Source organism: Chlorocebus sabaeus, chromosome 15 (assembly GCF_047675955.1).
Source record: "Chlorocebus sabaeus isolate Y175 chromosome 15, mChlSab1.0.hap1, whole genome shotgun sequence".
Lineage (NCBI taxonomy): Eukaryota > Metazoa > Chordata > Mammalia > Primates > Cercopithecidae > Chlorocebus > Chlorocebus sabaeus.
The window spans coordinates 40495971-40521467 of NC_132918.1; the positions used below are offsets into that span (position 1 = coordinate 40495971).

General features: G+C 40.1%; 2 protein-coding genes across 7 annotated transcripts in view; one reads left to right on the forward strand and one right to left on the reverse strand.

Annotated features, from left to right (window-relative positions):
- EIF2A (eukaryotic translation initiation factor 2A) overlaps positions 1-8145 on the reverse strand; it is a 33781-nt gene extending 25636 nt beyond the window's left edge. For 2 of the 6 annotated variants that reach the window (XM_008008737.3, XM_008008733.2), the window contains exons 1-2: positions 3285-3303; positions 2062-2131 (exon numbers count right to left, since the gene is read on the reverse strand). In XM_008008737.3, coding sequence (XP_008006928.2) covers positions 2062-2101 — 40 coding nt within the window. In that variant the 5' untranslated portion in view covers positions 2102-2131; positions 3285-3303. Of the gene's footprint in view, positions 1-956; positions 1019-2061; positions 2132-3284; positions 3304-8021 lie in introns of those variants that run through there. The other 4 variants (XM_008008732.3, XM_008008736.3, XM_073023517.1 and 1 more) reach the window with 4 other exon arrangements.
- Positions 8146-8332: 187 nt separating this feature from the next.
- Positions 8333-10647, forward strand: SERP1 (stress associated endoplasmic reticulum protein 1). The gene is made up of 3 exons (XM_008008731.3): positions 8333-8815; positions 9083-9158; positions 10367-10647. Exons 1-3 carry the CDS (start codon positions 8732-8734, stop codon positions 10405-10407), a joined length of 201 nt encoding a protein of 66 aa, XP_008006922.1. The 5' UTR covers positions 8333-8731; the 3' UTR covers positions 10408-10647.
- Positions 10648-25497: the final 14850 nt, after the last annotated feature.

The following is a 25497-nucleotide window of genomic DNA, read 5'->3' on the forward strand; positions in this document are numbered from 1 at the left end:
ACAAAATGGTAATTGTCTGATCCAGCATCCATTCTGCATTTATTAACTGGAATTCATCTACAAAGCTCTTTTTCTCATCAACCATTTGGTTACCCTGATAAACAGTTTGTATAAGGCAAGATAAGTGCTTGATTCCTTCCCTTTAATTTTCAGTTTTCAAAGTAATGAGTGAGGACTCCATCAACCACCAATGCTGACCAGTAAGGTTTAAATGGAGGGGGGATTTTTGGGGGGAGCATTTATATACTTGACACGCTTTATCTTTCTATTCATAATTCTTAATGTTCCCATCTTAGGTTAGGTGTGAATTTCTTCATGTTGATTCCTACGACCCTTTAACAAAATCTCATTAAGTCTTTTATAGCTTCTTTGCTTTCTGGCACAAAAGTCCCTACTGCAACTTGTACATTTTCTCTCCCAGACCTCGAGTTGACCACTTCTCCAAGGAAGTGGTTCCTTTTAGCGAAGAACTGTATTTAGAGATCACAATCTGTGAGGCTGGGGTATTCACTGCTACTGTGGTATTGCTGCTTCCAGGCCTTTTCATTGGACAGAACTAGGAAATGCAAATGTTTTATGAAAAGAAATCATGAGTTCATATTGATACAGGCAAGTCTATCTTTTCACTCTAATGTTGAAAAATCTTGGTGCCTAACGACATTAATACAATTAATTTACTCTATCCTATAGTAGATTTAAATGTCAATATCAACTTTCAGTTAAAAATAAAACTATTAGTGGCTAAATAAAATAAAGAAATAAAAATAAAAATAAAACAAAATAAAAATAAAACATGGTGGCTCACGTCTGTAATCCCAGCACTTTGGGAGGATGAGGCCCATGGATCACCTGAGGTCAGGAGTTTGAGACTAGCCTGGCTAACATGGTGAAACTCCATCACTACTACAAATACAAAAAAATTAGCCAGGTATGGGGGCAGGCACCTGTAATCTCACCTACTTGGGAGGCTGTGGCAGAAGAATCACTTGAACCCGGGAGGCAGAGGTCGCAGTAAGCTGAGATTGCACCACCTTACTCTAGCCTGGGCAACAAGAGTGAAACTCAGTCTCAAAAAAAAGAATTTTGCACATTTTCATATGGTTATGCCACCAGCCTGATATAAACCTAGAATTACTTATTTTAGTTTCCCATTGTTTTATTTTTATTTTAATTTTTTTTTTTGAGACAGAGTCTCACCTTTTTGCCTAGGCTGGAGTGCAGTGGCACGATTTTGGCTCACAGCAACCTCCACTTCCGGGTTTCAAGCGATTCTCCTGCATCAGCCTCCTGAGTAGAGTAGCTGGGACTACAGGCACCCGCCACCACGCCCGGCTAATTTTTGTATTTTTAGTAGAGACGGGGTTTCGCCATGTTGGCCAGGCTGGTCTTAAACTCCTAACCTCAGGTGATCTGGCCCGCCTCAGCCTCCCAAAGTGCTGGGATTACAGATGTGAGGCACCGCGCCCAGCCTTTAATTTTTAAATTTAAATCAATTACATGGTCCAAAGTCAAAACTATACCAAAGCTCTTTCACAGATGTGTCCCCTGCATCCTGTAACTCTCTCCCCCTATAGATAAGCATTTTTAACTAGTTTTTGGTTTACTTGTCCATTGCCTTTTTGGGGAAAAAAAAATATCTAGCTAGCTACATACTACGTGCATATATATGTCCTCCCTTTTTAATATCTTTTTCATTATGATTTCCCTAAGATTACTAGCAGCGATCTGGCTATCAAATTTGCAAGTTTTTCTCATTCCTTAAAACTCTTATAAACTAAAGGCTTGTATTCAGTCACACTAGTGTCTACACTTTTTCTTAGTATTGCTCCCCCTACCTTATAGATAGGCTTAAGTTACTATTTTCAGATCTGAAGATCATTTTCCTTGATAGAGAATATGTATTCTCTCCATCTTCGGTTAACATTATACAATACAATATTATACAATACAAACAAATTCATCTCTTCCTTTCTTGTTCAAAACACACCACCAACAAAACACTTTATATTGTACTATATGTTCCCAGTAACATATAACATTACTTAACAAAATAAACCATACCTTGGAAACACTGTGCTTTCTGTAAAATGTGGTGGTCCATTCACCATGTACAGTCCTTCTGATCCTCGTACTAAAGAAATAAAATAAAAAGAACCACAATTACTTTGTTAATAAAGACTCAGTTAACACAAATGTCTTTTTTTAAAAAAAATAGCTTTAGTAAAAATATTAATGAAATCATTAAATATTTCATTGAACTACAGAATATTAGCAACAAAAGGACATATTTTCTTACTCTGTTACATAAAATCATAGAATTGCTGAGAAATACGTAACTTTTTAAATAAAAACTCGAAACTTTCTCACCACTGAAAGAAAGGCAGCTGTCTTGTGGTAAAGAGGACATGAACTCAGAGGCTGACCTAAATTTATAACTGCCTGTGGAATCTTAGATACATTACCACCTCCGAATCTGTGACCTAATCTGTAAAATGGAAATATCAGAACATAGGATAGCTGTATGCTTTACATAAAGTAATTAAAAAAAGTATATGTTTAAAGTTTTTAGAAACATAAGGCATTATTAATATATTCACAATTTCTCAAACTAAGAGAACAAGCGGAATGAGACATATTCATTTACTAAGGCCCCAATGACAGCAATAGCCTAAAAAATGAAGTGGAAACAAAGTTCAAGATTAAATAATCATCTACAGAACTAGACCATACTTCTTTTTTCTACGTTTAAATTATTTTATTTTATTTATGTTTTTGAGACAGGGTCTTACTGTCACCCAGGCTGGAGTACACCGGCACGATCAAGGCTCACTGCAATCTCGAACTCCTGGACTTAAGTGATGCTCCTGGCTCAGTCTCCCAAGTAGCTGGGACTACAGGTATGTGCCACCCTGCCTGGCGTTTTGTTTTGTTTTGTTTTGTTTTGTAGAGACAGAGTCTCACTGTTGCCCAGGCTGATCTTGAACTCCTAGGCTAAGGCAATCCTCCCTCCTCAGCCTCCCAAAGTGCTGAGATTACAGGTGTGAGCCACTGCGCCTAGCCTATACTTTTTTAAGTGGTTGAATTAAATGCTTCTAAAGCTGAACCAAATAAATAGATTCATTTAGTCAACAAATGCTTAGTGGGAAAAAAATGAACAAACTACCTCCTAGGCCCTATGTTGAACACTGGCGATACAATAGGAAAGAAAATCAGCCTTGTCTCTGACCTCATTGAACTTTGCAAACAGTAAGCAAATAATTAGCCAAATATACGGAACTGTATACCTGTATTTAGAGCATCACAGGAAAGCTATATGGTACCACTGAGGGTATAATAGAGAGTTGTGACCTAAAAATGGAAGGGAAAGCATCCTTTAAAGTGTTTTGTATCCTGAGATGTAAAGGATCAATGGCAGTTAACAAACAACGAGAACAGTAACAAGTGCAAAAACCCCACGGAAAGAAAAATGACAGAGCATCAAGGGGATGGGAAGAAGGCCTATGTGGCTACAGGATGATGAAGCTGGAAAACAAAATAGGGCTCAGGCCAGGCGTGGTGGCTCACACCTGTACTCCCAGCACTTTGGGAGGCCAAGGCACGAAGATGGCTTGAAACCAGGAGTTCGAGACCAGCCTGGGCAACATAGGGAGATGCTGTCTCTACAAAAAGTAGCTGGGCATGGTGGCACATGCCTGTAGTCCCAGCTACTCGAGTGGCTGAGGCAGGAGGATCACCTGGACCTGGGAAGTCAAGGCCACAGTGAACCATGATCATGTCACACACCACCAAGCCATGTTAAGTTTTGTATTTCTTGCAGAGACGAGGTTTTGCTATATTGCCTAGGCTGGTCCAAACTCCTTAGCTCAAGCAATCCAATCTGCCTTCCTCAGCCTCCCAAAGTGCTGGGATTACAGCTGTGAGCTACCTCGCCCAAACTGACATTTTGTATTTCTAAGATGCCTTGCTAGATTTAATTACTTTGTAGTTTCATATAAATTTTAATAAAAGGATACACAGTTTAATTAATTTACTCTTGATAAGCTGTGATACAAAGTTTATTAGAAAAAACACAACATCAGGTCCATAACAGAACATAAACTGTTTTATAACTAATAAAACCAAAAATAAACATGGACTAAAAAATCTTTCAATACTGAAACAATTTTTTTCTACATGTAACTTTCTAACAAGGAGTCCTTTTTAATTACAAGTATCTGAACGTGAAACTAAGTATGATATGAAGTTAGCTCAATATAGTGTATTCTGAGTTTGTGTGATTCCCCATTTTTAGAGATTTCTCTCTTCAATCAAACGGGATCGGCAATATGTTCTAGCAGAAAGAAAAATCTACAATGCAAGCAGTTCTTTTCATTAAAACAACAAATAAACGCCAGAGTTTCACACAGTAGCTGTGTGAAATTCATTAAACATCTACATAATCTTTTCAAAGCTTACTAGCCTTTTTAGACAGTCATATACTATTTATTGCTCTAGGCCTGAGTTAGAGAGAGAAAAACACAGGGCTTCAATAAACAAGGATCCTATGGCAGGGGTGTAGTCATCTTTAAAATATGATGCTTTTCCCAACTCTTACATTCACTGAACTACGTATTAGTTTAGGAAAATGACTCAATTTTGAGCCAATTAGCTCTGTGACTTCAACTGGTCAAGCAGATTAGACAATGTGAATTTCATATAATGGACATTGCTGTTTTATGTGCCTAGCACCCAGCTCCTCTTCTTTAGGAGGCTCTCATTTTCTTTTGAGGAGTATCCAGGAGTGAGAATATAATTTAGTACTGACTACATGATTAAAAGTTGACTGATACAAAGATGAGCCAAGCAAAGTCAAAGGCAGTTAGCCTTGAGATTTTTGCTGAGACTACTGGCAAAAATGTGTTCTTTCCTTTGGAGCTGGGCATTTGGCTGAATATCTGTTTAAAGATGAATTTAATCTGGAGGAAAGCAAGAGCCTAGAGATGAAGAAAAACAGATTTCTGGACGGGCGCGGTGGCTCACGCCTGTAATCCCAACACTTTGGGAGGCAGAGGCCGGTGGATCACCTGAGGACAGGAGTTCGAGACCAACCTGACCAACACAGTGAAACCACATCTCTACCAAAAATACAAAATTAGCTGGGTGTTGTGGTGCATGCCTGTAATCCCTGCTACTTGGGAGACTGAGGCACAAGAATTGCTCCAACTTGGGAGGTGGAGGTTGCAGTGAGCCAAGATCACGCCATTGCACTCCAGCCTGGGCAACAAAAGTGAAACTCTGTCTCAAAAAAAGAAAAGAAAGAAAGAAAGAAAAAACAGATTTCTGAAGCATGTGAGTATCTGGATCTAGCAGCAGTGAGGCTTTTAGGTTATATGAGTTTTTTAAAAAATCCCTTTTTCACCTGCTTTGGCTTGTCATTCCCAATTAAGAGTTGGGGTTAACAAAATTTACTGGCTAATCTGCAAGCTATTCATAGCTCTAAAATCCCATGAGTCTAAATTTAACAAAAGATCTTGGAAGTAAAATAATCTACTGTTGAATGAAATATGTACATTGAGAATGCTTAAAAGATTAAACAGTTTGTTCTAGTGAAAGAAAAATGGACCACAGAGTTGAGCAATCTGAATCCACAGAGTTGAGCAATCTGAATAAGTATAATCCTAATCCTGCCAATCTGCAGTGTGAATCTGACCACTTAATCTCTCTGGGCCTCTAAGAATATAAGAATATGAAGAGTACACTGAACAGATGACATTTAAGCTCTTACAAATTCCCTCATTTTAAACAATGTAAGACAATTGTCATCCTTGGTTAATTTACTATAAAGTAGCTATCCTTCATTTAGAAGGATAGTCTAAACAGATAAATCTAATCTAGATCTCTTGTATGCACAGTTCACAATACGGTTTGCGCTCCTATGAGGCTCTAATGCCCCCACTGATCTGACAGGAGGGGGAGCTCAAGTGGTAATGTTCGCCCGGTACCAATCTCGCCCGGAGGGTTGGGGACCCCTGATTTAGAGTATCTATTGTCTGCCAGGCACTGCACTAGTACTGAGAAGACAGATATAAATAAGACCTTGTCCCTGACATTGAAGGACTCACAGTCTAGCAGGGGAGAAAGGCAAGTGAATGTCTAATTATCCTACTTAGTAAGTGAAACAAAATTTCAAATATACTTAAGGTACAAAAATAGCCCAGGAAGTGACTGACTCTATCTGGGTAGAGTGAGGAAAGGCTTCACAGAGCAATGATACTTAAAATGAATTTTAATTTCAACAGATGATAAAGAGTTTGCCAAATCAACTAGAGGCATAGGGTAGTACTAGACTGAAGAAACAGGTTGTTCAAAGGTACTCACAAGCAGTTCAGTATTGATGGAGCACAAAATAGGATGGGATAGCAAGGAAATAAATGAGTCTCAAGAGCAATTCAAGGATTATAAATGGTTACATACCCTATGCTACATGGGATGGAATCTACCCTGTAAGCAGTGAGCAACTAACTACTGTAGGCATTTTTAAAGGAGGGGTTATTTATCAGATTTTAAAATGTCGTATTTTTTTCATTAGAGTTCAAATAATAATTTAGTATTAAAAATTGTGAATAACAAGCTACCTTTACGAACCTAAAAAAAATTTATTATGTAACTCTGCCCAACAGTCTTTGCCTAGCATATTATCTAGCACATTATAGCCAGCGTTTGATAAATGATGACTAAACTGTAGAAGACAGACTATCAGTGGGCATGGTGCTTAATAATAAAGATTTTAAAATGTAGAAATAGAAATGTAGACTGGCAAAAAGTGCAAAAATGTTTTAAGGTTCTTTTTTTTTCTTTTCTTTTTGAGACAGAGTCTCGCTCTGTCGCCCAGGCGGGAGTGCAGTGGCGCGATCTCGGCTCATTGCAACCTCCGCCTCCCGGGTTCAAGCAATTCTCCTGCCTCAGCCTCCCAAGTAGCTGGGATTACAGGCGCCCGCCACCACGTCCGGCTAATTTTTTTGTATTTTTAGTAGAGACAGAGTTTCAACCATGTTAGCGAGGGTGGTCTCGATCTCCTGACCTCGTGATCATCCCACCTCCGCCTCCCAAAGTGCTGGGATTACAGGCGTGAGCCACTGCCCCCGGCCCTTAAGGTTCCTTTCAGGGGGTGGGGGGAAAGGGAGGGAATAGCCTTCTTCCTCAAATGCAGACGTTTCTCTTAATGACTTTTTTCCTTCTATATAGTTATCAGAAGTTAACCAAAGGCTTCTTTTCCTTCCCAACTCTTTCCCTTACATAATACTCACATGCAAATACTCCTAGCCACACCCTAGTAAAGCAACTTCCCCAGCATTGTCCAATCTAAGTTTATTATCTTCTTCAACACTACACACTCTGTCCTCAGCTTCAAAATTTCAAAAGTCCTCTAATGTTCTACTTTTGATATGCTCATAACCATTTCAAAATCAAATGTTGCTAGAATATATCTATCATGCTCACTGCTATACCCTCTTCCAACCCCACCTTCATCATTTGAAACCTGCATTACAGCTCCACTCTCCCTATTCAGTCCTACAAACCTCATTAAGGCAGGCAGGCCAGAATTTGGAATTACTTAAGTCCAGGTGTATTTAATGTGCGTGGTCATTCTAGTGGACTAGCTCTGTTTGTCTTTGTCCTTACTGTAGAGCTAAATGACTTCACAAGGGCCCGTGTAACATCAGTATTGCAGACCCAGATGTCACAAATTCAACTAGCACATTCTGTTTTTCTCCCCCTTCTTCTATTCCTGTAGAAGATGAATCCGCAGGCAAGAATGATGGATGAGTGAAAGGGAGGGGGAATACGAAAGCCCAGAGGCGGAGACTTCACTTCCGACTGCCACGCTATATCAAGAAAGCCAAGAGACAGTCTGGCCTTTCCGCAAGCCACAAGAAAAGGCAGATCAGACTTTTCGGGCTCCTCGGGTAGTTCTCAAAGACAAAGACAAAAATAAGAAACTAATCTGAAGAAAGAGAGTCCCTTGCTTCTTCAGAACTCACCTGTCAAGAGCGGCGTGGACGGCGCCATGTTGTCCCGGAAAGAGAAACCGCTCGGGTGAGAGTTCACGAGGGCCGAACCCGGCCCCTACACGTCTCCTCCTGCGTGGAAACAGCGAGCTGGTGTTTCCGGAGCCATCAGCCTCGGGGCCAATTCACTTCCGGTTGCGGAGTGACGCAGAAAAGGCGCCAGAACGCGCAAGCACATATCTGGGGCGACGCTTGACAGAGCTTGGGTGGGCTGGACTGGGGCGGGTGCGCCTGCTTTCGCCCTCCTTCTCTAGCAGGAGGGGCGCGCACTTCCGCGGGGCGGAGCCCACCTAGTGCTGACGTTGGCAGCCGAACCCAAAGTAGATCGAGGCGGCGGGCTGCACATTCCCGTTGTTGCGTTGCGTTTCCTTCCTCTTTCACTCCGCGCTCCCAGCGGCGGCCAAAGCGGCGGCGACTGCGGTGCGAGAACGACCCGGCGGCCAGTTATCTTCCTCCCGCGCACCCGCCAGCCTCGGCCAGTCAGTCGGCGACCGGCACCCGGCTTGTGCTCAGTCCCCGCGCTTGCCGCGCCCAGGCCCAGCGGCCGTAGCCAGCGCCTGGCTTGAGAACCTCGGCGCTCCGGCGGCGCGCTCACCACGAGCCTCGCCTCGCAGCGGCTCGAGAGGAGGCAGGCGAGCGAGCGAGTCCGAGGGGTGGCCGGGGCAGGTGGTGGCGCCGCGAAGATGGTCGCCAAGCAGAGGATCCGTATGGCCAACGAGAAGCACAGCAAGAACATCACCCAGCGCGGCAACGTCGCCAAGACCTCCGTAAGGAAAGAGCGGGCGCCCCTCTGCGTTCCGCAGCCGGGGCACAGTCGGGGTCCCTGGGGCCGCGTCGCGTTTTCTCCCGGATCCGGCTGACTGTGGGCTGGTGCCGTGGAGGGGTAGGGGCCCGAGTCTGCGAGCCGCCAGACTGTAGGGGCTCGGGAACCGAAGGGGAGACCTGTGGGTGAGGGGGCCGGCCACCGGGGCTGTGGGAGCCTGGGGTCCGAGTGGTTTGTCTGCATCTGAAATGGTGGATTTTCCCTTTTGCAGAGAAATGCCCCCGAAGAGAAGGCGTCTGTAGGACCCTGGTTATTGGCTCTCTTCATTTTTGTTGTCTGTGGCTCTGGTAAGTGTCTTGCGGGCTCCCATCAGGTAGAGTCTTGGGTTGAAAAGGTTTGGGATGACGTGGTGACCGGTCAGTAGTGAGTCCCACCTGCGTAGTTCTCAACCCACCTGCCGAGGACTTCACATAATTCTGTTTCATCTGAACCAAATTACTTGTTCCACATATGCACAGAGGGTGGTGCTCCAGAAACTTCTCCTAGCTTAATTTGTACTCACAGGAGATCAGAAAGGAGGTCAAGTCTTGGTAATGATCGAGTTGGAATAAATGTAAGACCGGACAAAACCTAACGGAATGATAATTTAGAATGTTTTTTAACTCCATTATCAGTCTTTGCAAAGGAACTTATGTACATACAGATGTTAGCACTTGATTTAACATATACCAGAATCTAATGTCTTAATGTCAAAATTGAGTATATTTTTTAAAGTAAAGCTTGTGCAAAGAATTGATTCACTATAGAGGAAATGTACCTGATTGGCATTTTAATGTGTGAGTCAAATGTTTTTAGGTTAATAAAAGAAACGTTTGACATATGGTTTAAAAAAAATTGTCAGGGCAGCCTGCTGTCAGAGTAACAGACACTTGCCTTTGCAAATAGATTACAAAAAAAGGTCTTTCCTCTCTTCGTTTATCATTTTAATATGCAAGCTGTTAATATTGAAGTAGATGTTGGTTTTCCACTTTCTAAAATTACTGAGATTTCTGTTTAACGTTTCACTTTGCCTTTCTTCTGCACTTACCAATTGGAAACTTTCCTGATAAATGGCTGACAGCCAAGCAGTTTATGTAACCTGAAGATTATTGAATTTCAGCTTTGTGAGAATGAGGAAACATGTTTGTGTTATAGGCCAGGCCTTAAAAGGATGCTTAATTATTTAGGGATAAACCAAAATAATTCTATGCTGGAAAAACCTGTTTGCTTTGGTGCTTTAAGTTCTTTGTAAAATGGTTACTTATCTGCAAGTTGTCTTGGTAATACTTAGACATAAAATTCAGCGAAGCTAAGATTGAAAAAAATAACTCAGGGACATTTCATTGTTTTATTTGTTCAGATAGGCCTGTCTTCACTTCTTATTATAGTGAAGTTATGTACCATTTGCAAATGTAAGAGTACCCTTGGATTCTTCAGCTACCTTAATTAATATTTGTTAGTCACCAGACCTGTTTTATTCAAAGCTTATTTTAATATTTGCTCTTTCTTTTTACAGCAATTTTCCAGATTATTCAAAGTATCAGGATGGGCATGTGAAGTGACTGACCTTAAGATGTTTCCATTCTCCTGTGAATTTTAACTTGAACTCATTCCTGATGTTTGATACCCTGGTTGAAAACAATTCAGTAAAGCATCCTGCCTCAGAATGACTTTCCTATCATGCTTCATGTGTCATTCCAAGGTTTCTTCATGAGTTATTCCAAGTTTTCTAGTCCATACCACAGTGCCTTGCAAAAAACACCACATGAATAAAGCAATAAAATTTGATCGTTAAGATACAGTAGTGGACCCTACTTATTCAGTCAATTAAGAGTAAGTTTTTTTATGTGGTTATTAAAACACTATGAACAATTAGTCTATTTCTGCATAGACAGGGTCTAGATTTTGTTAACCCTAATGTATAAATGCAGTTAGCTTAAATTACAATTTGAAGTCTTGTGGTTTTTATATAGCTAGGCACTTTATTACTCTTTTGAACTGAAAGCACACTCCCTTATGGGGTCATGTAACTGTCCTGTAATAAGGTGCTTATAAATGGAACAACTACACAGCCTAGTTTTGCCACAACCTTTAGCATCTAAAACTTTTTAAAAGCTTCTAAATGTCTAATATAAAGGGAGATGCTTGTAGCCACAACATCTATTTTACCAATATTGTTTCCATTACACTACCTTGGATTTTGCATGAGTGAGTATAGTAACCCAAGATGCCATAGAAAAAACTTGATCATTTTCTGACTTAATCAGTTACTGTGGTTTCATTAAAAGCTGCCGTGGTGGAGTGAAGTCAATCAGGGAAGGTTTGTTTATGTTACATTGATTATGTTACATTGATTTCACCAGAATTATTTTAATATATCAAAGGGGTTTACTATGGCAAACAAAATTCTAGGGAAAAATACTACTAAACATGGATGCCTCATTAGAACATGCTGTTGAGTCCAATGTGCCATAAGATATTTTATTTTAGCATGTTAAATAGCACTTTTAATAGCAAAAAAAGGCACATCAACTACAAAGTTATCCTTAGTTTGGAAATGCTTTTCTAGATTAATGATTGAAATGCCGTTAGGGTACTAGACACATCAGCCTAAAGTGGCATCTGGAACTGAATGGATTTACTGATAATGATCAGTCTTTAGTCTTCCCTTTGTTATATGATTTTATAGGTTATGATTGATCAGATTTACATTTTACTAATGGTAAGGGTGAGGGTGATAGGGCAGGTTTTGGGTTTTCTAGTACTGTTGAAAACTGCAAGTACTGGCTGTTTGTATACTTAGCCATAACTTGGTGAATAAAAACCTGAGCAGTGTCTATGTATTAATGCGTTGGAAAGAAAGCTGCTTGTGTTTGCTTTGTTAATTGCCTCAGGATATTTCTTTTAAAATAAGCTGTTTTAAGAGGAACAGAAGGGAAATCTGCTACCTAGTGTATACACAGTGTGAACCTCATAGAGGGCTTCTGATACCCTCAAACGTGGAGAGCAGTAAGGGAGCGGAGTGGTTAAGGACTTTCAGGAACTTAACTATTCTGGAATAAGAAATTAATCAACTGACCTTGGGCCAGCAGGTTTTTAACTAAATTGTTACTTGCCTTTCTCACCCAGTTAATCAATTTCTGTACTTGTTTCCCTTTTTGAAACAAGTATCTTGGTTAGCTAATTCTGTTTTATGGTTGTGCTAAATTCATAGCAGGTGCCTTATTCTTTGCTTTGAGTCAAACCATTCCATATCAGAATTTTCCTTGGTTTACTATAGATAATTGGCTTTAAGTTGTTTTTGTTTTTTAATGTACAATGTTCTGATAAATTTGACTGTTAAATTGCTATAGCTGGCAATCATTTTACATATGTAAAATTGCATTCCCTTTGTATTTCATGTGTAATTTACCAATTAAGTGCATTTTATATTTAGGTTGGATTATGCATGTTTGGGTAAATGAAAGCTGTGTCTTATTTGATTTATTCTTTAAAAATAAAGTTCCCTGAATATTTGATGCTTTTCTTCTAAAAGCAGATGCTTTTACAGTTATCTGAGTGTACCTTTTGTAGTTAGTAGAAAATGATTTTAAAGAATGTTTAGTATTGTACTTAAAAGAAATGGTATGCAGAGGCACAGATGTAAGATTTATAACTGGAAATAGGTAGTAAGAAAAATATATAGAAAGCACAATGATTTGAATATTTTTCCACTTAGGATTTCCTAATCTCCTTGTCATCCAATTCAAGCTCAAGATAAAGCACAATTCTTTGATCTCCCTTTGCCAGTTGAATTTTATAGATCATCTCATGTTGAGCACAGCATTACTCAGTTACTCTTTGTGGTTTAGCTCTAACATTTCAACAAGTTGTCAATTATTGTATCTGTTTATCTGTTGGGTTGTATATAATGTTGCTCAAAATAATTAAGTGGACTTCCAAAAATAAGATTTCCATTGTAACAGGATGCATTGTAATGGGCTTTGACTTACATTAAAGAAATATGGATAGTCAACTGCAGGGCCATGACTCTTCTCACTGAAGTTACTGGAGTCTGTTGGTACAAAGGACGACCATGTAGACCTGGATTATGTTCCTGGGCTCAGTAGCAGGTTCACCGACAAAACTCTATTGTGCTTTATTATCTGTAAAACTTAGAACACCAGATTGTCCGTTTCGAAATTGTTTTTAAGTTTGATTTGCCTTTACCTGGCTTTTTAGTTTTTAAATTTATTTTTTAGATGCAAACCCTAACTTCAAGAGGTAGGAGTTGGTTGGCTGCAACAGCAAACTCTGTGGCCCTCCCTCAGAGAAGCATTTCCTGTCTAAACTTAGTACCACACTAGCTACTTGTACTACTTTATTTTCAGATTGAATTAGGATTATTGAATTATTGAATTAGAAAGAGGATTAATGAGCAATAAAAGGCTAGAAATTAAGGGAAAAAATTAACTGCCTAGGCTTAGGTAATTCAAAGTAAATTAAAATGTATCACAGAAACATAAAGATAGAAGGGACATGGAAAATTTAATCCAACTGCTTCAATTCGCAGATTAACGAAAACATGCATTTTAGTCAATAACTTATATGCCAGGTATGGAACTGTGAATACATAATCCCGACACTGAAATATCCTTCAGAGCAGTAGAGAAGGAACAGACATAAAATGAAAGCATAACCACAATCGTAATAAGTATTTCAAAGGACAAGTAAAACCAGATAAAGTTTTTTTGTTGTTTTTTGTTTTTTTCCATCACAGAGCTAATTGGGGGAGAGCAGAAACGAACCAAAGTTTCTTATACCCTATGGTAATAGGAATGATTGCAAAACTTGCACTTAGAACACTTCTGTTTTCACGAGCTCTTTGCTTCTGCTTTCACAGTTCTTTAATTTTTTTAAAATTGCCAATCAAAGGAGGAAAAAGGAATCCGTCCTTTTATGGATGCATTAAAAAAAAAAATTAGTGACAAATTTACTTTTGGTGCTCCCTCTACAGCACAAAAATGCAAGAGTCAGTAATGTTACCACTGTGATACATTCAAGGTTACATTTTTATAAATTATTTTGCTAGAGTTTTGTTGAATAAGTTTTCATCTGGGCCGAGCGCGGTGCCTCACTCCTGTAATCCCAGCACTTTGGGAAGCTGAGGCAGATGGATCACCTGAAGTCAGGAGTTCAAGACCAGCCTGGCCAACGTGGCGAAACCCCATCTCTTCTAAAAATACAAAATTAGCCGAGTGTGCTGGCACGTGCCTGTGATCCCAGCTACTTGGGAGGCTGAGGCAGGAGAATCACTTGAACCTGGGAGGTGGAGGTTGCAGTGAGCCAAGATCGCACCATTGCTCTCCAGCCTGGGCAACAAGAGTGAAACTCCATCTAAAAAATAAAAAATAAAACATTTTTCATCTGTGATGTCGAAAAGTCTAAAATTATTTTGTTTTTAATTTTTTAAAAAATAGAGGTGGGGTCTCTCTGTGTTGCCCAGGCTGCTCTTAAACTCCTGGGCTCAAGTGATCCTCCTGTCTCAGCCTCCCAGAGTGCTGAGAAGACCGGCAAGAGGCACCGCACCTGGCCAAAATAAAAATTTTTACAAGGCAGTCCAGTAGTCCGAAAAATGAAGCAATGTGCTCTCTAGAGATACTTTTTGTATCAAAGGGTTTAATGAATATTTTCCAGTGTGCATATTTCTACTTTGCAATGCAGATAGAACAAATCTGTGTATTTATTAAAACTGATTACAGTATCATTACATGGACTAATAACAAATTTTTATTTTCTAACACAGTGTGTTGTGGAGAAAGCCTGCCAAACAGGAGAATGAGAATAATTTATTTTGAACTGAAATAATTGATTCAGGAGCTTTAGAAATGATCTTGATTGGCCCTTTTATTTTACATTTGAGGACATATGGCCTAGAGATACTGTCCTTTCTAACACCAATAAAGCAATGACAGAGCAAAGATTAGAAAACTGGGTTTGTAATGATGAAATTGGTACTTAGTATGTTGAATGCCAAGGAATTATGCTTTAAGCATGTCTCCTCTTTTTTTTTTAGCAATTTAAAACACTTTTATATTAAGAATGTAATGTCTCATTTTACCTTTGAAGATTATATATTAATCTAACGAAACTCTGAGTTCTCCATGGTGATAAAATCTGAAGATTTGTTGACCTCAGATGGCTTCCCACTGCCATGGGGAAGAAATAACTCTTTTTGCCTTGGTTTTCAGGAGGCTTCACAACCTACCTTTCAGCCTTGCCCTCCACAGCTTCCCTCCGTAGAACTGTTCTAGCCCTGATTTTGCAGATACCTTGTACTTTAGGTGGTTTTGCCCACTTTTCCTGCATTAAAATACTACCTACCCTTTTCAGCTTTAATTTCACCTCTCCTGTAAAACTTTCTCTTGCCATGGGATTCAGTAAGACTCTCTTTGGGACGTACAGCTCTGGACCAGTTAGCATTTATTATGTTTACATGTTTATTATGTGTGTTTCTTAGTTTCTCAGACATGGAATACTCAAGGACAAAGGCTATATCTTTATTTCTTCATCTACTGCCATCACTCCCTTGGCTAGTACAGAGCTTTACACATATAGTGGGAGTTCAACGTATTAGTTGAGTGATAGAGTGAAAAAGATCGATGAATGCCTTATATCAGGATAATCTGTAAGAAGCAGGTCTTTTTGGAAAATCCTCTAACCCTGGTATAACAGTCATCCCAACTACTTCCAAGCCTGGTCACCTCTGGTTGATGGCTAGGCTCAACACCAGAATTCGGTTTCTTTACCCTTTAAACAAACTCCTCCAGGATAGGCTTGATATTTGGAAGCACTTAAACAGTCATATTTGAGAACAGTTCATAATGTGTCACTGAGAAAACAAAAAAGCACTTTATCAAAGAAAGTTGACACTTTACCACACTGTTCAGTCCGGTTATAAGGAAAGGGTCAAACAGCTATGCTTGCTGTTAGAGCAGGTGCTTGTGGGCTGTCAGCTGCCCTCTGTCCCAGCCCATCATAGGGTATAGGACAGTACAAGGACACCACACCAGTGCACCCTTCTCTGTGCCAGACCCATGCAAACCAGGCGAGTATACTCCAAACCAAATCCAGCCCCTGAGTAGAGACAGCTTGTTCTCCTCACAAAGGAATTCCCCACAGTAAGTCCACGCCAATTTTTTTTTTTTTTTTTTTTTTTTTTGAGACGGAGTCTCGCTCTGTCGCCCAGGCTGGAGTGCAGTGGCCGGATCTCAGCTCACTGCAAGCTCCGCCTCCCGGGTTCACGCCATTCTCCTGCCTCAGCCTCCTGAGCAGCTGGGACTACAGGCGCTCGCCACCTCGCCCGGCTAGTTTTTTTGTATTTTTTAGTAGAGACGGGGTTTCACCGGGTTAGCAAGGATGGTTTCGATCTCCTGACCTCGTGATCCGCCCATCTCGGCCTCCCAAAGTGCTGGGATTACAGGCTTGAGCCACCACGCCCGGCCAGTCCACACCAGTTTGACCATCATTTAGGATGTGGTGTGGTTGCCAAACCAAGTCTCACATTGGGCAAAGGAGACTTCCAGCACCCTTTTGGGAAAATGTCATCCATGGAGCCACACAAAGCACCCTAGTCACAGCACATTTAGCTTCTGGCACCCAGAAGTGCCATGAGACCAGGGTAAACCACCAAGACGCTGCGACTTTGTTTTCTGCACCAATAAACGCACAACTGCAGATCCCAAAGCACAAATGCATCTGGGATTGAGATAGATTGTAATTGCAGATAAAGCCTAAATCATAAAGTTGATTTTACAGTGGGAGTGTCCAAGCATGTTTCTGCCTAGCTCCAGTCCTAGTTACAAGTGCACAATCTGCCTGTCAATTACTCGTGGATTAAGTGGAGAAGAAAAGTACCACAGACAGTGAACAACACCCGGAAAGTCGTTTGTTCTTGCTTGAGAATAGTATAAAGACGTTTTTCAAGGCCAGATTCCTTTCTTTTTGTAAACATCCCAATAAAAAATTCATCTATGTTGCCAAACATACACAGGGAAAGCTGACCCAGCAGAGTTTAGTACTCAGCCTGGTTTTGTCCAGGCGCAGTGGCTCAAGCCTATACTCCCAGCACTTGGGGAGGCCAAGGCAGGCGGGTTGCTTGAGCTCAGGAGTTCAAGACTAGCCTGGGCAATATGGTGAAACCCTGTCTCTACAAAAAAATACAAAAATTAGCTGGGCTTGGTAGCGTGTGCCTGTGGTCCCAGCTACTCAGGAGGCTGAGATGGGAGGATTGCTTGAGCCCTAGAGGCAGAGATTGCAATGAGCTGAGATCACACCACTACACTCCAGCCTGGACAATGGAGCCAGAACCTGTCAAAAACAAAACAACAACAACAACAAAACTCAAACAAAAACACAAACTCAGCCTGATCTAATCTATTACTCACAGTGTAGTTTGGGGACCAGCAGTAACCTGGAAGCCTGATAGAAATGCAGTGTCTCAGACACCCCACCAAAGGCCCACTGAATCAGAATCTGCATTTTCACAGGATTCTCAGGTGATCTATCTGCAAACAAAACTTTGAGAAGTATTGAAAAGGGTCCTGAGTTCTGGTTCCAGCTCTGGCACTAACTAGTTCCATAGTCTTGCATCCCAAAACCTCCTTGAGCTTCATTCATTTCACTTGAGGAAAACAAAACACCCACCTGCCTCATACAGTGAAGTCCAATGATGGTAAAATCACTTTGAAAAACTAGAAATACTCTATGCAAATAAGATACCACTAACTTTGTGAGCTGCAAAACCAATAGAGCTTTTGATAGGTTGAAGGACTTTCCTCACTGAAAACAAAAAGAAATCATAGCCTTCATATTGATATTTGGCTTGGCTGAAAGTCACCTACCATCCTAGGATCACTAGGTAGTTTTAGATCTCAAATTATACTTTTACCTTTCCAAAGTTTTGCCTTCCAAATGACTTCTCAAAATTTATACGACTGTGCATCATATTTTGCTATTTAGCTTCCGCTAAAAAACGTTTTGCACGTAGCAGGTTGAGAACATATTGGTCTCAAAGATTGCTCTTCCACACTAGTTAGCTCTGCTTCAGATGCTCCTATGACACCCCTTTTATTACCTTACATCAAAATTGCCATAACTAGGAAGTGCGGTGATTGTACCTACAGGTAATGCCACCCTGGACATGAAAAAGGCACTCGGCAAATATATAGGCTCTTAAAACTTGTCCTTGAAAAGTTGAATTCCCATTAAAAGAAAACAGAAAAATGTTTAGAGAAAATATATGGAATTTGGACTGGATGTGGTGGCTTATGCCTTTGATCCCAGCACTTTGGGAGCTGAGGTGGGAGGATTGCTCAAGCCCAGGAGTTTGAGACCAGTCTGGGCAATGTAGTGAGATCCCATCTCTATAAAAAATAAAAAACGTAGCCAAATGTGGTGGCTCATGCTTGTAGTCCCAGCTACTTGGGAGGCTGAAGTGGAAGGATCGCTTGGGAGGTCAAGGCTGCAGTGAGCTGAGATCACACAACTGCACTCTAGCCTGGGTCACAAAGTGAGACTCTGTCTCAAAATAAACAAACAATATGGAATTTGATTTTATACCTTCCTCATTTCAAATAAACTTAGATTTACAGAAAGGTTGTAAAGATAGCATAGAGAGTTCCTGTATATCCTTTACTCCACTTCCACTAACATTAACATCTTATATCCATGGTACGTTTTTCAAAACCAAGAAACTAACGGTACAGGAATACTTAAACTAACTTAGGACTATATTTGGATTTCACCAATATTCCACTAATGTCCCTTTTCTGTTTCTGGATCTCGTCAAAGTTACCACACTTCAATGTAGCCTTCAGTCTTTTTGTTTGTTTGTTTGTTTTTTGTTTCATTTTTTTCGTACGGTGGTGCGATCATTGCTCACTGCAGCCTAGAACTCCTGGCCTCAAGTGATCCTCCTGCCTCAGTGTCCCAAAGTGCTGGGATTACAGTCATGAGCCACTGCACCTGGCCCTCTTTTTTGTTTGTTTGTTTTTTAGTAATGAGGAAATTGTGCCTTATATCAGATATCAGATAAAAATTCAGTATGCTAGATTTTTTAATATTTTAATTATAAAAAGTTCAAATATACATAAAATAACATGACATGTCTACATGTCATTATCAATATACCACAGTTGTTAAAATTTTGCCATATTTGCTTCAAATCTTTTCAAAAATATAAACAAAATTAGGATGAAAATACTAAAGTTAGGATGAAAATACCCCTTATTTGCCCCCTAAAGTCAATGTAGGCTATTTACATATTTTCTGGTACTTTTAGAATACTTGTATAAATTTATAAATGAAACATACCCTTGTACACTTTTAAGATTTTAATAAGTGGTATCAAACTGTACATTGTCATATGAAACTTTACACTCAATGTCATTTTGAGGTTTCTTCAGTGGATCTGTTTCATTCATTTGAATTGCTTTATATAATTTATAAATAAGCCACATTTGTTTATCTAACTTCCTTATGAGGGATACTGAAGTTGCTTCCACTTGTTCCCACTTGTTTGAAATCTGGGTTGTAATGAATATGGGTGTTTACATTAATATATTTTCTCCTTGTTTAGCTGTATACAGAATTTCTGTAGTCTAGAATTTGGAACGTCTGGGTATGCAGTATGTACATCTTCAAATGTATGAGGTATGGTGAAATTGCTATCCAAAAGAGGGTATACAAAACATTGTTTCCGCTAGCAATGTGCAAGAGTTCCTCTATCCTCAAGTGCTCACTAAAATTTCATTTTATCAGATACTAACTTTTGCCCATCTAATAAGAAGGTAAAATTGCCTCCCTGTTTTAATATGCATTCTCTGATTACTAGTAAGGTTGAGTGACTTTTCAAGTGCTGGCTCTGAAGCCTGGATTTGTATCTGTTTTCTGTCACTTTGTATCTATATGACCTTAGGCAATCTAAGCCTCAGTTTTCTCAACTATAAAATAAAGATTAAATGAGCTTATATATGTGAAACACATAGAAATGAGACTGGTGTAACAAGATGCCCTGGATTCATCTGAGATATTTCCTTCTCTAAACTTGGAATCAGCCTTTTTCCCCAGGAGTTCTGGTTCTTTTTATCAGGATATGGTATTTAGAGATTGCAACCTGGACTCTAGGGGAGCTCATTACAGCTGTGTTGTCACTGCTTCTAAGACTTTTAGTGAACATAGCTTATAAAATATGTATTTTTAAGAGGAAACTTATACTGTAATTTATACTGGTATAATTTATACTGATATTTCCAATTCAAATGTAAGACTATAGTTTTCACTTATGTCTTTAATTTTATGTTTGTATCCCTTAAAAAAATTTTGTTTAAGAGACAGAGTCTTGCTTTGTCACTCAGGCAGGTTTAGTGGAGTAGCTCACTGAAGCCTCAAACTGCTGGGCTCAAGTGATCCTTCCGCATAAGCCTCCTGAATAGCTAGGACTACAGGTACTCACCACCATGGCTGGCTAATTGTTTGTATTGTGTTGTAGAGACAAGGTCTCACTATGTTGACCAGGCTGGTCTCAAACTCCTGGGCTCAAGTGATCTTCCCACCTCGGCCTCCCAAAGTGCTGAGATTACAAAAAGCCACTTTGCCCAGCTTTCCTTCATGTCTTTCAACAATGTTTTGCAGTTTTCAGAATATAAATTTTGTTCTTGTTAAATTTATTTCTAAGTACATTTTTCTTTTTGATTCCATTGTAAGTGGAATTTTTCCCTTAATTTTACTTTCTTTTTGCTCACTGCTACTGTGTAGAAGTTCAGTTGTTTTCGTATCTTGATCTTGTACCCTGCAACCTTGTAGAGCTCATTTACTAGTGCTAATAGTTGTTTAGTGAATTCCTTACGATTTTCCACACACAAGATTATGTGATCTGCAAATAGAGAGTTTTACTTCTTTCCTTTCCGGTCTGAATGCCTTTTCAGTTACTTGTCTAATTACCCTGGTTAGAATTAACCTCCAGTATGATATTGAATAGAAGTGGCAACAGTGGGCTGGGCACGGTAGCTCATGTCTGTAATCCCAGCACTTTGGGAAGTTGAGGTGGGTGGATCACCTGAGGTCATGAGTTTGAGGCCAGCCTGGCCAACATGGTGAACCCCGTCTCCACTAAACATACAAAAATTAGCCGGGCGTGGTAGTGCACACCTGTAATCCCAGCTATTTGGGAGGCTGCGATGGGAGAATTGCTTGTACCTGGGAGGCAGAGGTTGCAGTGACCCAAGATTGAGCCATTGCACTCCAGCCTGGGAGGAAAAAAAAAAAAAAAAAAGAAAACAGTGGACATCTTTGTTTTGTTCTGGATCTTAACAAGAAAACATTCAGTCATTTACCATTAATTATGATGTTAGTTGTGGGTTTTTTGTAGATATCTTTTTCTTTTTCTTTTTTTTTTTTTTTTAGATGGAGTCTCACTCTTTTGCCCAGGCTGGAGTGCAGTGGCATGATCTCGGCTCACTGCAACCTCTGCCTCCCGGGTTCAATCAATTCTTCTCCCTCAACCTCCTGAGTAGCTGGGATTACAGGCGCCCGCTACCATGCCAAGCTAATTTTTGTATTTTTAGTAGAGATGGGGTTTCACCATGTTGGTCAGGCTGATCTCGAACCCCTGACCTCGTGATCCACCCACCTCGGCCTCCTAAAGTGCTGGGATTACAGGCATGAGCCACCGCACCTGGCCAGATGTGCTTTTTCAGATAGAGGCTTTGGTTTGCTAGTATCTCTGTAGAATTTTTACATTTATGTTCATAAGAGATCTTGGTGTAGTTTTCAATTCTTGTTGTGTAGGTTTTGTTATCAGGGTAATACTGGCCTCGTAGAATAAATCAGGAGTCATTCTCTTCTGTTTCCTGGAAGAGTTTGTGAAGAATTGGCATTAATTCTTTAAACGTTTTGTAGAATTCACCAATAAAGCCATCTGGGCCTAGGCTTTTCTTTGTGGATAGTTGTTTTGTTACAAATTCAATTTCTTTTCTTCCCCCCTTTAGACAGTGTCTTCGTCTGTCACCTAGGCTGGAGTGCAGTGGCACGATCATGACTCACTGCAGCCTTGACCTCCTAGGCTCAAGCAATCCTCCTGTCTCAGCCTCCCGAGTACCTGGGACTACAAGTGTATGTCACCATGCCCAGCTAATTATGTATTTTTTGTTTTGTAGCGATGGGGCCTCGCTGTGTTGCCTGGACTGGTCTCAAACTCTTGGGCTCAAGTGATCCTCCCACCTCAGACTCCCAAAGTGCTGGGGTTACAGGTGTGAACCACTGTGCCCACCACAAATCCAATTTCTTTACTTATTAGAGGTCTGTTCAGATTTTTTGTTTCTTCTTGATTCAGTGTTAGTAGTTTATGTCTTTTTAGAAATTTGTTCGTTTTGTCTGTTATCTGGTTGGCGTACAGTTGTTCACAATATTCCTTTATAATCATTATTATTTTGTAACATTAATAGTAACATTTCCTCTTTCATTTGAGCCTTCTCTCTTTTTCTTGGTCAATCTAGCTAAAGGTTTGTCAACTTTGTTGTTCTTTTAAAAGAACCAACTTTCAGGTTTATTAATTCTCTCTATTGTTTTTCTGTACTCAATTTCTTTAATTTTTGTTCTATAGCCGTTGGTATTCTAGGCTTGCCTGTGCTAGCATGGAACCTTTGCTGTATGAATGGGCTGGAGTGAGGGGGATTGGACCCAGTAGTCTCAGCAGATTCTCTATCCCACGAGTGGGGACTGGGTAGAAGAACGGGGCTCCCACCTTTCGGCTACACCACCCAGAACTTAGCATTTGCAACAGGTAGATGGGGAAGGAGGAGAAATGGAGACATGCTGCCCTGATGGGAAGATACTGCAGCCCTCTAGTTGGGAAGTGAGGGCAGAGGGAGCCCTGTGTTCTTGGCTGTGTCCACCTGGAGTAGGGTTCCCATCACTCCGAATATGGAAGGGTAAGGAAATTGGTCATGACTCAAATGCCATAGACTCTTAATATTCCTAACTAGTTTTAGTAGGTTAGGTTTTCTTTTTTTTCTTTTCTTTTCTTTTCTTTTCTTTTCTTTTCTTTTTTGAGATGGAGTCTCACTGAGTCACCCAGGCTGGAGTGCAGTGGCATGATCTTGGTTCACTGCAACCTCCTCCTCCCGGGTTCAAGTGATTCTCCTGCCTCAGCCTCCCGAGTAGGTGGGACTACAGGAATGCATCACAACACCCAGCTAATTTTTGTATTTTTTAGTAGAAACGGGTTTCCACCATGTTAGCCAGACTGATCTTGAACTCCTGACCTCTCAGGTGATCTGCCTGCCTCGGCCTCCCAAAGGGCTGGGATTACAGGCATGAGCCACCATGCCCGACCAGTTTTAGTAGGTTTTCTTGAATAACTGTTTCTTCATTTGCTATATGGCCTTAAGACAATTTCTAAAGAACTTAAATTTTGTTTTTTAATGATTTTCACCAGTTTCCTTGTGGAATGGATCCATAGAGGTCCTCAGGTTGCCATGCCAGAAAGATAATCTCAGTGGTTGCTTTTACATTTTTAATTCAATTTGATAACTATATATATTTACTTTGTTTTAATATCAAATCTGTTAAGCCAGATATATTCAGAGAAATCTAGTTCTTATTTCTTGTATTCTTTCTTTGATACAGGGTCTTACTCTGTTGCCCAGGGTGGAGTGCAGTGGTGTGATCACAGCTCACTGCAGGCAGCTTCTACCTCTTGGGTTCACGTGATTCTCCCAGCTCAGTCTCTTGGGTAGCCGGGATTATAGATGTGTGCCACCATGTCTGGCTAATTTTTTGTAATTTTGTGTGTGTGTGTGTGTGTGTGTTGAGATGGGGGGAGTTCACCATATTGCCAGGCTGGTCTTGAACTCCTGGGCTCAAGCAACCTGTCCACCTCAGCCTCCCAAATTGCTGGGATTACAGGTGTGAACTACCGTGCCTGCCTTCCGTTCCTATTTTTGTTCTTTCTACTTTCTTGTCTCTTCCTATATTGATAAGGCTACAATATTTTGTGAGATTAATATAGCATAACATTCACCCTTTTAAAGTGTACATTTCAGTGGTTTTTAGTATATTTTACAAAGTTATGCAACCATCATTACTACCAAATTTCAGAATACTTCATTTCCCCAGAAATAAACTTTGTATCTGTCGCTCTCTTCCCCATACCTATTGATGTTCATTGCCCCTCCCCTTTCCTCTAACCTCTAGCAACCAGAGTCTACTTTCTCTCTAGATTTGCCTACTCTGGACTTTTCATATAAATGGAATAATACAGTATGTGACCTTTTGTGATTGACTTCTTTTACTTAACATAATGTTTTCAAGGCTCATTCATTTTAGAGCATGAAGCAGTACTTCATTCTTTTTGATTTGTTTCCCCATTCATCAGTTGATGGACATGTGGATTGTTTCCATTTGGGGGCTCTTATGAATAATGTTGCCATGAACATTCACGTACAAGTTTTTGTGTTCGATATATGTGATTTCTTTTTTCTCTTGGGTATATACCTAGGAGAGCAATTCTTGGGTTTTAGATAACCTTTTTAAAAAAGGTTTTCTTTTATGCTTTTATTAAGAGATAGATAATAGAGATATGGATATATAAATATTCACTTTCTTAGATAAATGGTAGGATTGCACAGATGCCCTTTTCTTTATCTTACTTTTTCCACTTAAAATATATCCTGGAAACCAAAAGCAAAAAATATGTATCCTGGGCATCAGCCCGTGTAAGTGTATAGAGATATTCCTCACTTCTTTTTATAGCTCCATGATCAGGATGTGCCATGATTTATTCAACCAGTCACTATTCATAGACATTAGTTTTACTGTCTCTTGCCATTACAAATAGAACTGGAATAAATTACCTTATGCATTATATCTTTTCATATTTGTGCAAGTGTGTTTTAAGGATAAATTCTTGGAGTAAGATTTCTGAGCCAAAGGATAAATGCAGTTCGGGAATTATCAAATTCCCTTCCATTGAGGTTATTCTGTTCTATGTTCCTATCAGCAATGTATCAGAGTGATGGTTTCCCTATATGGTTACTTTTTAAAATGTATTATATATTATTAAAAATAATAGGCTGGGCACGGTGGCTCACACCTGTACTCCCAGCACTTTAGGAGGCCAAGACGGGCAGATCACGAGATCAGGAGATCGAGACCAGCCTGGCCAACATGGTGAAACCCCGTCTCTACTAAAAATACAAAAATTAGCCGGGTGTGTTGGCACACGCCTGTAATCCCCAGCTACTCGGGAGGCTGAGGCAGGAGAATCACCTGAACTTGGGAGGCAGAGATTGCAGTGAGCTGAGATAGCACCACTGCACTCCAGCCTGGCGACACAGCGAGATTCCGTCTCAAAATAATAATAATAATAATAATAATAATAATAATAATTTTAAAAGTGTATTCTCTAGTTTTTGGTGCCAGTTCTATGTTTGTTCCTTTGTTCAAGTTGTTAATTATGTTGTTTACGTCTAGATTCTTACCAGTTTTTTACTTTTTGATACAGGTTTATGGACTTGTACATTTTTTCCAATATTTCTGTAAATTTTTCTTTAAATATTTTGAGGCTCTGTTAGGTATATTCAAATTTAGAGATATTTCTCTGATAGA

What these genes read in the sequence shown, in the direction of transcription:
- SERP1 (XM_008008731.3), top strand. Translation starts at nt 8,732, where the DNA reads ATGGTCGCCAAGCAGAGGATCCGTATGGCCAACGAGAAGCACAGCAAG. An exon ending in GCAACGTCGCCAAGACCTCC is followed by an intron (nt 8,816 to 9,082) that starts GTAAGGAAAGAG and finishes TCCCTTTTGCAG; the next exon opens with AGAAATGCCCCCGAAGAGAA. An exon ending in TTTTGTTGTCTGTGGCTCTG is followed by an intron (nt 9,159 to 10,366) that starts GTAAGTGTCTTG and finishes TTCTTTTTACAG; the next exon opens with CAATTTTCCAGATTATTCAA.